Source organism: Anomaloglossus baeobatrachus, chromosome 4, assembly GCF_048569485.1.
Source record: "Anomaloglossus baeobatrachus isolate aAnoBae1 chromosome 4, aAnoBae1.hap1, whole genome shotgun sequence".
Lineage (NCBI taxonomy): Eukaryota > Metazoa > Chordata > Amphibia > Anura > Aromobatidae > Anomaloglossus > Anomaloglossus baeobatrachus.
In genome coordinates, this window is record NC_134356.1 from 231,540,569 (window position 1) to 231,554,233 (window position 13,665).

The 13,665-nt window shown below is 41.9% G+C and overlaps 1 protein-coding gene across 1 annotated transcript in view; it reads right to left on the reverse strand.

Moving 5' to 3' along the window:
* SLC41A2 (solute carrier family 41 member 2) overlaps window positions 1–13,665 on the reverse strand; it is a 121,207-nt gene that overhangs the window by 78,385 nt on the left and 29,157 nt on the right. The window contains exons 2-3 of the mRNA XM_075344735.1: window positions 4,764–5,326; window positions 1,538–1,645 (exon numbers count right to left, since the gene is read on the reverse strand). Coding sequence (XP_075200850.1) covers window positions 1,538–1,645; window positions 4,764–5,276 — 621 coding nt within the window. The 5' untranslated portion in view covers window positions 5,277–5,326. The remainder of the gene's footprint in view (window positions 1–1,537; window positions 1,646–4,763; window positions 5,327–13,665) is intronic.

The window sequence follows — 13,665 nt, forward strand, 5'->3', positions numbered from 1 at the left end:
GAGAGCAAGGAGCCAGCGCTAAGCAGTGCGCGCGGCTCCCTGCTCTCTGCACTGTGACATGTAGCTGCAGCACACATCGGGTTAATTAACCCGATGTGTACTGTACCTAGGAGAGCAAGGAGCCAGCGCTAAGCGCGGCTCCCTGCTCTCTGAACATGTAGCACAGCAACGTTATGATCGCTGCTTCTGCTGTGTTTGACAGCTAAGCAGCGATCATAACAGCGACTTACAAGGTCGCTGTTACGTCACCGAAAATGGTGACGTAACAGCGACGTCGTTGTCGCTGTCGTTTAGTGTGAACCCAGCTTTAGGAGGATCCCAGGCCCCCTCCCCCAGACTTAGGAACATAAGATCGGCAGGAGGTGATTAAACCTGCAAACAGGACAACGTACACACAAGGAATACAGAATAGCACTCCTAAAATATGAACCTACATAAAATTATACACTACTGCCCATATTCCACCATCACACTGTGTGCACATTGAAGCTTTTTCCCTTGAAGTTTTGGATGCAGAAAAAAAGAAGCAGCATGTCAATTCTTTGTGCATTTTGTCCAGCATATTTTAGCCCTTCCAGCCATTGGTTTCACAAAAAAAAAATGCATGGGTCAAAAACGCTCAAAAAATGTGCATTCTTTAATGCATTTCCTAGCACAAGGTGAAGTTTTGGGTGACAACACAAAACTGCAATGTGCGGATATAGCCAAAACTCATACTCCCTTCCAGTGCCAGCGCTGTTCCAGCGGTGTCTGAAGTTTCTCTCTCGGGACTAAACAACGATCCTTGAGGCCAATCAGTAGCCCCATCACGTTCTGCAGCTTTGGATGTATCACATACATCTGGAAAAAGGGAGAGGGCACCAGCGCTCACTTCTTCTGGATGTATGTGATTTTTCTTAAGACAAGGAGAGTGAAGCAGCCTTTTCATTGGCTGCCAGGATCACATGATGTCACGCAGTTACGCGATCACAACAGAGACAATGTCAGCACTGCTGGAACGGCACCGGAGGGGAGTATACGTTTTACTAGTTTAAAATGGGTGAAACATACGGATTGAGAAGAGCTTGTCTGAGTAGAGGACAACCCCTTAAAGAGGACTAGAAGTGTAGTCAATTCAAACACAGCAGAGACCATCTGAAAAGTTAGAAGATTACTACTACCTACAGACACTATAGGCCTGAGATTTACCATTTCAATATGGTTCCAGGAGATATGGCCCTTTTTATTTAGGGATAATTTTTATGGTCTTAACCAAGGGGGTGTGGCTATGGGGATTTTCTGGTTGTGTGTCTTTAGGCCGCTCTGCATAATTACCCTGTGAGCACCACCCCTTTGGCAAAGACCATACAAATTAGCTCTAAATAAAAAAGGCCCATATCTCTGGAACCATATGGTGGATACAAAAAAATAAAAACGCAAATTAGAATACTCCGGGGAGCAGGTGGAATAATAAGACAAAGACTGGCACTTCTGACCCGGTGACAGATCCTCTTTACCATCATAGTATTAATGTTAGGCTGTAAAGACAATCACTCACTGCAGTGGAGAGTCTGGACGCTAAGGTCATTTCGAGGTTTCCTTTAAGGCCCAGCAATGCAGGAACCAAGATGAACACTTCGGTGAGATTTTTAAACACCTCCCAATGCTAGAAAACAAAATATATGAGAAGGTTATCATCTAGTTTTTCATAACTGATAAGCATTCTAAGAAAATCATGATGAAACATATAAGTACCGAGTGGAAAGCAGATAAACAACATGTCCCTCTATTCAGGCACATTCGTCCAAGTATGTGAGTGGAACTTATCGGAGAAGCATTTTTTTGTTTTACTATCACCAATCATTAATGTAAAAAAAAAAAAAAAAAAATAATCATAGTTAGGCCGAGGTCACACTAGGGTGTAGCAGTAGCATCGAATGCGACATGCTAATGACTGCTGCAACTGTCATTCACTGTGCTCAGATTCTCTTGCATGCAGGCATCAGATCACAAATGCGGAGAAGATGGAGAGATTAATCTCTCCATCTTCTCCATTGCCTGTTTCTGTGTACATCGGACTGCACTTGGATGACATGCGAGTGCAGTCCGATGTTTCACACTCACCCATAGACTTGTATGGGTGTATGTGATCCCGTAATACACTGCCAAACACAGCATGCTGCAAGTTTTTCCTCAGTCTAATTATCTGACCTATATCATTACTACTACATTTTCTCTTCTGCTCCCACCCATACTCCTTCCCACCTCTAAGCAGTGATGGTGAATGCACTAGGAGGTGGGTGCAGTGAATATGCAAACTGTATTTACATACACTTGGCTAGGGTATAGGAGACACTGAATTTGACAGCACTTACAGCAAGATAACAGGATAAGATAGAGCAATAAAACTTACTGATCCTGAAAGGGCTCTTTAAACCCTAGTTAAACATAACATTAGTATTGTACTACAAAATCACGTGACAGATTGCCTTTAAACATATTTCACAGTTAAAGGGGTATTCCCATCTCCAAGATCCTACCCCATTATGTAGTAGGTGTAATAATAATAATACGGTATTAGCAAATACCTTCAAAAAGAAATGTAGTATAATTCTCCTGATATAGCCATGTCTCTTACCGCATGTGCACCTGAGCTATGGTAATGCCCTGCACATGATGTAAGAGACATAGCTAATCATGAGAACTATACTACATTTCTAATTAGAGCTTTATGCTAATATTAATATTATTACACCTACTACATATTGGGATAGGATCTCTAGAGCTGTAAATACTCCTTTAAATGGAAAAATACGTCTGCATCCAAATATAAAACAGAGAGGATATCATTGGGGGTCTGGATACTGAGACTCCAAGTGATTACTCAAAAAGCCTCTCTACAACTTGCTGGTAAGCCTGGAGGGGGGAAAAAAAAGAAAAAAAAAAAAATCGCTGAGCTTCTGGCTGAGTGTGTACACAGAAATACACAATACACTGAAGTACAGTACTCAGACTTTCTATTGCGCCTGTACATCACTCTGTGCACTCAGCACTTCTACCTGGTGACCAGCTAGCTGCAGAGAAGGTTTTTGCGTGATCAGTAGGGGGTCTCCGTACCTGGACTCCTTATGATCTGCTAAAAGTTAGGTAGCACATTGTTTTAATACCCACTTAATACTATTAAAGATGTCAAACATTCATGAACTCAAAAAACGTTTAAAAATATATAACAACATAATCCTAAACAAATCTCATAGTCTGTTTCTTGGCAGAGTATAGTCAATTCAGTAAAATGTAGTAAATATCTATACAGATGGACATTTCAGTTTGTACTCTGGCAAATTCTTCATAACGCATACATACAGTGCCTTGAAAAATTATTCATACTCCACATTTTTAACCGCTACACCCACAAACAAATGTATTTTATTGGGATTTTATGTGATTTACCAACACTAAGTAGCAGTTACTTGTGAACTGTAAATGAAAAAATACATGGTTGTCTATGTATTTTAAAAAATATAAATCTGAAAAATGTGATGTGCATATGTCTTCAGCCCCCTGTAGTCTGATCCCCCTAAATAAAATCCTGAGTGACCAATTACTTTCGCAAGTCACGTAATTAGTAAATTGAGTCCACCTGTGTTTAATTTATTTTCAGTCTAACTACAACTCTTCTGGGAAGGCCTCAGAGGTTTGTTTGAGAACATTAGGGATCAAACAGCATCATAAAAACCGAGGAACACACCAGAAAGGCCAGGGATAAAGTCGTGGAGAAGGGTAAAGCAGGGTTAGGTTATAAAAAAAAAAAAAATAGCACAAGCTTTGAACCTCTCAAGGAGCACTGTTCAATTTATCATCTAAAAATGGAAGGAGTATGGCACAATGGCAAACCTATCAAGACATTGTCATCCATCTAAAATGACAATGAAAGCAAGCAGAGCACAAATTTTTGAAGCAATTAAAAAAGACCCATGGTCACTCTGGAGGAGATGCAGATGGGAGAATCTATTGCCAGGACAATTATTAGTCGTATACTCTACAAATTTGACCTTTACAGAAGAGTGGCAAGAAGAAAGTAATTTTTGAAAGCAAGCCATAAGAAGTCCTACGCGCGGTTTGCAAAAATGTGGGGGACATAGTTAGCATGTGGAAGAAGGTGCTTTGGTCACATGAGACCAAAGTAGAACTTTTTGGACTAAATGTAAAACACCATGTGTGGTGGAAAACTAACAGTGTACATCACACTAAAAACACCATTCCCAACGTCAAACATGATGGTGGCAGCATCATGCGGTGAGGATGCTTTTCTTCAGCACGGACAGGGATGATTGTTAGCGTTGATGGGAAGATAGAGAGAGCTAAATAAAAGGGAAATCCTGGAGAACAACCCATTAGAGGCTGCAAAAGACTTGAGATTGGGGCATTGCTTTACATTCCACCAGGACAACGATCCTAAAGATACTGCCAAAACTACAATGGATTTTTTTAGAGCAAAGCTTATTTATGTGTGTGAATCGACCAAAGTCCAGACCTAAATCCCATTGATAATCTGTGACAAGTCTTGAAAATTGCTGTTCACAGACGCTTTCCACCCAACCTCACTGAACTAATGCTATTTTGCAGAAGAATTGGCAAAAATGTCAGCCTCTGGATGTGCAAAGCTGGTAGAGACATAAAACTTGCAGGTGTAACATGTAAAAACATGGAAACGTTCACAGGCTTTGAATACTTTTTCAAGACACTGTAAAGATATGGGGATTAAAAATAATTTGTATACAGACCTGTACAATATCTAGAACCATTCCAGCTGACACCGTTCCGAACCCTGCTAACAGGAATGGCACAAGTATTTGGAGGGCCATAGTAAAACTAGATTCTTTAGGCAGTTTTTTGCTCCCCTCAAGAAGGGCGTCAGTGTCCCCATCTCCAGGATTTCTACCATCCTGCAACATTGTATCCGTTTCGGAAGTATCCCTCCCATCACAGTAATCATAGGAGTCATAGCTCGTACTGCAAATATTCGAGCAGTTTGGGCCATTTCCAAGATAGCTTGGCTCAGAGAAGTGATGATACTCAAGATGCTGGTCAGCTCGGAGGTTAAAACCATGTCCTGATGGCGACAAGCCATTGATTTTCTTCAGTCTGTCTTCCTGGCCTTTATGGCACATTAAAGGAACCATACTCAGGAGAAGAGATAAGAACTTGTCAGACTGAATTGGTTTCAAGTTAATGTTCCAGTCTACTGGATCCTTATTTGTAAAAATGGAATAAGGCCGCCCATGGTTGTCACTCATCCTGCTTCACGTCTCCTTTAAGGAACAGAGAAATCCTCTTCGACTGCTTCCTAGAAAAACACAAGAAGATACTTTTTATATATAAAAAGTTGCACAATAAATCCATATGCCTGCATCTGTTTTTACAGTGTTTTTTCACCCATAGAAAGCAAGAAGAAATTGCAAAAATGCTACAAAAATGCAGCAAACAGACCTACACACATAGAAAGGACACTACAAGTGGGCTCTTAGGGCCACCAGTGGTCTTGTGCTGTCCAACCTGACATCCATTGATTGGCTGCAGTGGTCATGTGCTATTGATGTGATGTCACTACAGATGAGTGAAGTTGAACTGTAATGTTTGGGGTTGATACCGAACACAGACTTTTTTTTAAATAGTGTCCAAGTTTGGAGTTTGGGTGGTGTATGTATGCTAACCACTTGATCGAGCATCAGGGTGCTCGGATACGCTCAGTGTTTGGCCCAAGGAGAGCAATTTGCAGTCTCTCAATGGTTCTGGGGTAAAAAAAAATAAAATATCAGCATTATCAGATGTGGTGTATACAAAAAAAAAATAAAAATAAAAATATGAAAAACACCCCACCTTCCCTTCCCCGGAAATGCTTTGTTTATAGCCAGCTCTATGTGGAAGGAGAGCCAAACTGCCCAATCATTGACTTCCAATGGGGTTCACTCTCCGGGTTCAGGTCAAGTCCGGGTCCCGAACTGAACTTTAAAGTCCGGCTGAACCCGAACTTCAAATGGGTCCGCTCATCTTTACAGGTCAACACTACATGGCTGCTTTCTTGCAGAAACCTCATTACAAGGGTCCATGGGTTTGTCTGGTATTACAGCTCAGTCCCAGTCACTTCTGCGGAGCCGAGCTGACATCTAATACACATTCCATATGTCTCTATTTCTGGAGAAAACAGTTAATGCCAATGAAAGAAGGGTGGCCAAAACAACTGACTGATATGAATAAGTTTCTACATAAATCCCATAGATCTGTTTACATCAATCAAAAAAAGTGACCGGGAAGTGAGAATGAGACACGGATTCATGTAAATACTAATCAAACAAAGTTAAAAAAACAATTTCAGTAAATTGTTTTAAGTCATTTTCTGTCTGGATTATTTTTTTTTGTTAAACAGTAAGATTAATTACATCTATAGTTTACATTAAGCCGTCAAGACTTAGAGCTATACTGGAGTATGAGATGGTATACATGTTCAGGGTAGGCAAGTCAAAATTCATCACAAAGAAAAAAACTCCAGCATCCAAGTCTTTGTAAAAATAAAACTTCGCCTTTATTTTAATAAAATGTAAAATTCTATAAAAAAGTCCATCAATGAACAAGAAAGACACATTTCGAACGCTGGTGCGTTCTTAATCATCTCATTAAGATTAAGAACGCTCCAGTGTTCGAAACGCATCTTTCTTGTTTATTGATGGACTTTTTTGTGGAATTTTTATGGAATTTTAAATTTTATTAAAATAAAGGCGAAGTTTTCTGAAATGTTACAGGTATATGTTGCTTCAATATATTTCTGCTTTTAATGTAATTAGGAGGCCGCAGAGCACAATGAAAATGTAAAATATAGAGTAGGACCCCCCCTATTGAGATTTGCCGTGACGTGGCAGGGGTGGCTCAAAAAATTGATCAATTGTTTGCTAAAAATCTCATTTTGCATTATAGTACAGTTGGAATAATTTGTGAATTTGCACCTTTTATTATTTGCATGCCATTCTCAGCCAGTGCTGGCTTTCCTCTTTTTATATATCACAGTCAGTATACAGACCACCTGAGGATCTCCTGGTCCCAACTCAACAGTCTCATACCAGTATCACAATCAATATACAGACTGACCAAGGATCTCCTGACCCAAACTCAACAACCTCATACTGTATCACGGTCAGTATACAAAACGCCCGAGGATCTCCTGACCCCAACTCAACTGTCTCATATTGTATATGCCTATGAGGCTGTTGAGTTCAGGTCAGAAGACCCGTACACAGTCCGTACATCATGGTCCATACATCATGGTCCATACATGGACCGTGATATATAAATGCGAGCCTGACATACTGCTTTTGGTTTTCATTTAATTTATTAGAACTTTCAAAAATGATCATAAATAAATTTGGTAGTAGTAAGGATGTCCGAAAAATACAAAAACATTAAGCTCCCCATCGAGCAATCATGGAGCTTTCAAGCTAGTTCTCAAAAGAGCCAATGCAAATAAATATAGGTTATTAATTTAGTGAACACCACAAGGGAAAAAAAGTAAACCTAAAAATGGTAGAAATCGGAAATGTTGTAGGGGAGAAATTAGATGAAAGTGTCAGGTGGTAATTGCGCTAAGTGTATGTGCCATAGGCTTGATATACTGTACATGTACAACTTTAATCTTGTGGTATAACCATAAGACAACTAGGAAAAACAAAACGAAAACTATAGGCATAGTGAACAGAAAGATGAACACAAGGAAACCAACTGTAATATACACTTACCTAGGTATAAAAGCCGTGCGTTCCAGAAGCCTTGCCAAAACCCCTACTGTACGTCAGTAGAGTGAATGCATGTGCCACAATGCGTAGAGAGAAACCTTGCACTCTATGCTCCCACATAAACAATTTCCCCATGACCTATAATAACAAATCCACTATCAGTCTGTAAGAAACTCATCTCAGTGACAGGAATGATTTTCCAAAGTCCAAGTTATGTTACAGCACAGTGCTACGCCTTTCCCCGAATACTTCTGCTGAACCAGAAAGAGGGATAGGCTCAACAAGTGGCAACTGATGAAAAACAACTCCCTGAAGCAAACCAGCTGTGACATTTTAAGAGGACGTCTCATCAGCTTGAGCCCTCACCATCCCCGAGGACTAATGGTACAGCAATCCATGCCAAGATCAATCTATCATTGATGAACATTTAGGCTGGGGCTACAAGGCGACTTTGCCCGTAACATAGGACATGCAGCCAAAGACTTCTGTATGCTGTTACATGGCGGCATAATGCAAGTGAATGGGATCTCACTGTGAGCCATCAAGTACGGTGACCATGACAAGCAAATCACAAACAAATCCAGCTGGTTCCTCGCTTTTTGGAGCCTCTTGTCTCAGCTGCAGTACATTGTGGGTCAAGATTCAGCCCAATTCACTTGTAATTAGGCTGAGATGAAGCAGCGGCATTCAGCAATCTTTGGCTGTATGATCTGTGCTGTGGTCAAAGTCACCATGGAGCCCCAGCCTTCTGCCATAGAACAAGAAATTGCTTAAGGAGAACCTGTCACTACGATTTTGTAATGTAAAAGTACAAACATGGCAGTACTGGAGCTGTAATACTAAGTATATTGGGACTTTTGGTGAAGAAATCTGCATTTGAAGTTTACTGCTAATTAGAGTTTGGTGCCCAGGGGCTGGTCTGTACACGGTGTTTTCTCCTCCCCATCTGTGATCCCCCAGCCATTCCAACTGCCTATTTTTGAACTTATAGGGTTTGATACCATTTCTTTACAGGGGGATCACTCAACCACCCCATGCAAAGGTACCTTGAGAACTAAACTGTGATAATGGTATGTTGTAAAGCTACAATGTGTGGAAGTAGATGGCCTTAGCATAAAACCTACCCCAGGGAGAAAATATTTCTGTCATATATATAGGCAGGAATGTGGTTACTCTTCCATTTGTCTACTTTTTCTTAGTACTGGTATATACATGAGTCCACTTACAGTTAATGAAGCGTAAGTATTCACCCCCCTTGGCTTTTACCTATTTTGTAACCTGTGTTTAAATATTTTTGTAATCCGATTTGTGTATGATGAATCAGCAGTAATCAGTCTAAGTTGGGGCAATGATGTGAGAAAAATATAGGGAAAAATTACATTGTGATAAAATTAATACAAATTGCCATGTGCATATGTATTAACCTCTTCTGCTATGAAGCCCCTAAAAATTTCTGGTGCTAGCATTTACCTTCATAAGTCACATGCTTAGTGACAGGAAGTCCACCTCTGTCCATTCTAAGTGTCACATTTTCAGAAAAGGTGCGTATATACCGACACGCAGACCAGATCCGTTGCAACACCATTAAGCAAGAGGCACCACTAACCAAACACCATAATCACCAAAGAGATCTCCAAACAAGTCAAAGTTGTTGAGAAGTAGAAGCCAGGATCGATTCTAAAAAGATATACCAATCTCTGATCAACCCCGTAACACCATAAAATCCATTATCATCAAATGGAAAGAACATTGTACCAAAACAAACCTGTCAAGAGAGGACCACCCACCAAAACTCTTAGCCTGGGCAAGAAGGCCATTAATCAGAGGCAACACAGAGACCAAATGTAACCCTGAAGGAGCTGAAGAGTTCCCTTGAGACTTGAGAATTTGTCCTTAAGGCAACAATAAGTTGTACACTACATAGAGCTGGCTTTTATGTGAGAGTGGCCATAAAAAGGGGCTTACTTACAGTTAAAAATTGGAAGGCTCGTTTTGATTTTGACAAAAGACATGTAAGAAACTCCCCAAAATGTACGGAGCAAGGTGCTGTGGTCAAATGAGAACAAAATTAAACTTTTTAGCCACCAAAGTAAACACTATGTCTGGCATCAAACCAACACAGTTCATCACCCCAAGAACACCATCCCCAAAGTGAAACATGGCGGTGGCAGCATCAAGCTGTGGGGACATTTTTTGGCAGCAAGGACAGGGAACATGGTCAGAGTAGAAGGGAAGATGGATGGTACAACATACAGGGATATTCTTGAGCAAAACCTGTTTCAGTCGGTCAGTGATTTCAGACTGGAACGGAGGTTCACCTTCCAACAAGACAAGGATCCAAAACATAATGCTAAAGTAAAGCTGGGTTTACACACTGCAACATCGCAAACGACATCGCTGTAACGTCACCGGTTTTGTGACGTTACAGCGACCTCCCCAGCGACATTGCAGTGTGTGAAACCTATCAGCGACCTGGACCCTGCTGTGAAGTTGTGATCGATACAAATCGTTCAGGACCATTCCTAGGTCCTTTGTTTCCCGCTGTGCAGCATGCATCGCTAGCAAGTTTCAGTGTGTAAAGGGGACTTTACAGCGACTCCACGGCTCTGTCTGTGTAGCGTCCTGATTAGCGGTCACCGGTGAAGGATTCACCGGTGACCGCTAATCCCCCGAGTGACTGAAGTGTCCCCTCCTCTCTCATACTCACCGATCCCCGATCACCGGCGCTGCACGGCGTTCCCTCTGCTCCAGCGGCTTTTCCTTTTTTGAAAAAGCCGGCCGCTCATTAAACAATCTCCTATTCCCTGCTTTTCCCCGCCCACCGGCAAATATGATTGGTTGCAGTGAGACATGCCCACACGCTGAGTGACAGCTGTGTCACTGCACCCAATCACAGCAGCCGGTGGGCGTGTCTATACTGTGCAGTAAAATAAATAAATAAATAATTAAAAAATCCGGCGTGAGGTCCCCCCCAATTTTAATACCAGCCAGATAAAGCCATACGGCTAAAGGCTGGTATTCTCAGGATGGGGAGCTCCACGTTATGGGGAGCTCCACGTTATGGGGAGCCCCCCAGCCTAACAATATCAGCCAGCAGCCGCCCAGAATTGCCGCATACATTAGATGCGACAGTTCTGGGACTGTACCCGGCTCTTCCCGATTTGCCCTGGTGCGTTGGCAAATCGGGGTAATAAGGAGTTATTGGCAGCCCATAGCTGCCAATAAGTCCTAGATTAATCATGTCAGGCGTCTATGAGACACCCTCCATGATTAATCTGTAAATTACAGTTAAAAAACACACACCTGAAAAATCCTTTATTAGAAATAAAAAACACTAACAAATTCCCTCATTACCAATTTATTACCCACAACAAAGCCCTCCTTGTCCGGCGTATTCCACGGTCCTCCAGCGTCGCATCCAGCTCTGCTGCATGCAGGTGACAGGAGCAGCAGAAGACACAGCCGCTCCTGTCACCTCCACGCAGCTAATGAAGAGAGCCGTGTGAACGGCTGAGCTGTCACGGAGGTTACCTGGATCCAGCGGTGGATGCAGCGGTGGCCGCGGGTAACCTCAGTGACAGCGCTACTCACCGCCGCTCCGGTCAGCTCCACGCAGCAAATGAGGTGAGTAGTGCGATCAGCTGAGCTGTCACTGAGGTTACCCGCGGCCACCGCTGGATCCAGGTAACCTCAGTGACAGCTCAGCCGATCACACGGCTCTCTTCATTAGCTGCGTGCAGGTGACAGGAGCGGCTGTGTCTTCTGCTGCTCCTGTCACCTGCATGCAGCAGAGCTGGATGCGACGCTGGAGGACCGTGGATTACGCCGGACAAGGAGGGCTTTGTTGTGGGTAATAAATTGGTAATGAGGGAATGTGTTTGTGTTTTTAATTTCTAATAAAGGATTTTTTCGGGTGTGTGTGTGTGTTTATTTACTGTCACTTACAGATTAATCATGGAAGGAATCTCGGGGAGACGCCTGACATGATTATTCTAGGACTTATTGGCAGCTATTGGCTGCCAATAACTCCTTATTACCCCGATTTGCCAACGCACCAGGGCAAATCGGGAAGAGCCGGGTACAGTCCCAGAACTGTCGCATATAATGTATGCGGCAATTCTGGGCGGCTGCTGACTGATATTGTTAGGCTGGGGGGCTCCCCATAACGTGGAGCTCCCCATCCTGAGAATACCAGCCTGCAGCCGTATGGCTTTATCTGGCTGATATTAAAATAGGGGGAACCGCACGCCGGATTTTTTAATTATTTATTTATTTATTTTACTGCACAGTATAGACACGCCCACCGGCTGCTGTGATTGGGTGCAGTGACACAGCTGTCACTCAGTGTGTGGGCGTGTCTCACTGCAACCAATCACATTTGCCGGTGGGCGGGGAAAGCAGGGAATACGAGATTGTTTAATGAGCGGCCGGCTTTTTCAAAAAAGGAAAAGCCGCCGGAGCAGTGTGAACGCCGTGCAGCGCCGGTGATCGGGGATTTAAACATAAATGGGGTAAGTTTAAGGATATACTACTAGAGTCCTGTAAAAAACGTATACCCTCTGGTAATAAAATGTCCAGGAATAAAAAGAAACCACTATGGATAAATAAGACTGTACAAAGTATAATAAAACAAAAACAAAGGGCGTTTAAAATCTTAAAGGCTGAGAATACAGAAATAGCATTGCAGGAGTATAAAGATATCAATAGGCAATGCAAAAAAGAAATCAAACAAGCAAAACTAGCTACTGAAACAAAAATCGCCAATGACATTAAAATAAATCCCAAAATCTTTTATAAATACATTAATGCCAAAAGGAAAACAAAGGATAGTATCGGACCCTTAAAATATAATAACAAGTTAGTTATAGAGGACAAACAAAAGACTGAGATATTAAATAGGCATTTCTCATCTGTATTCACCAAGGAACTGACTGTACCAGGGATCATTCAACAAGTGAAAAATCAAAGTCCACCACCCGATATAATTAATTTAACACAAGATGAAGTACGCCTACGTCTGGGTAACTTAAACATTGACAAATCCCCAGGGCCAGATGGCATTCATCCACGAATATTGAGGGAATTGAGCTCCGTAATCGACAGACCGCTGTATCTCATCTTTTTAGACTCACTTGTAACGGGGTTGGTGCCTCAGGATTGGAGGATTGCCGATGTGGTACCGATATTTAAGAAAGGTAAGAGGGTAGATCCAGGCAACTACCGTCCAGTAAGCCTGACATCAGTAGTATGCAAAGTTTTTGAGGGCATTTTAAGGGATGACATGCAAAAATATATTGCAGAAAATAATATGATAACTGACAAACAGCATGGATTCATGAAAGATAAGTCGTGTCTAACCAACCTGTTGGGGTTCTATGAGGGGGTAAGTTCAAACATGGATATTGGTAATGCAGCTGATGTGATTTATTTGGACTTTGCAAAGGCATTTGATACTGTACCACATAATAGCCTTATACTAAAGCTCCAGAAGCAAGGACTAGGGGACACAATATGCAACTGGGTAAGGAATTGGCTAAGAGATAGGAAACAAAGAGTAGTCATAAATGGTACATTCTCTAAATGGGCTATAGTCAGCATTGGGGTGCCGCAGGGATCTGTGCTTGGACCGATTCTTTTTACTCTCTTTATTAATGACCTTGTGGATGGGATTGATAGTACAGTGTCAGTCTTTGCCGATGACACCAAACTATGTAGGATATTAAAAACTGACCTGGATAGTACAATATTACAAAAAGATCTGGATAAGATGTCAGAATGGGCAGATACTTGGCAAATGAGATTTAATGTTGATAAATGTAAAGTAATGCACCTAGGACGGAGTAATCATATAGCTGCGTATACATTAAATGGAAGTAAACTCGGGACTACAGAACAGGAGAAG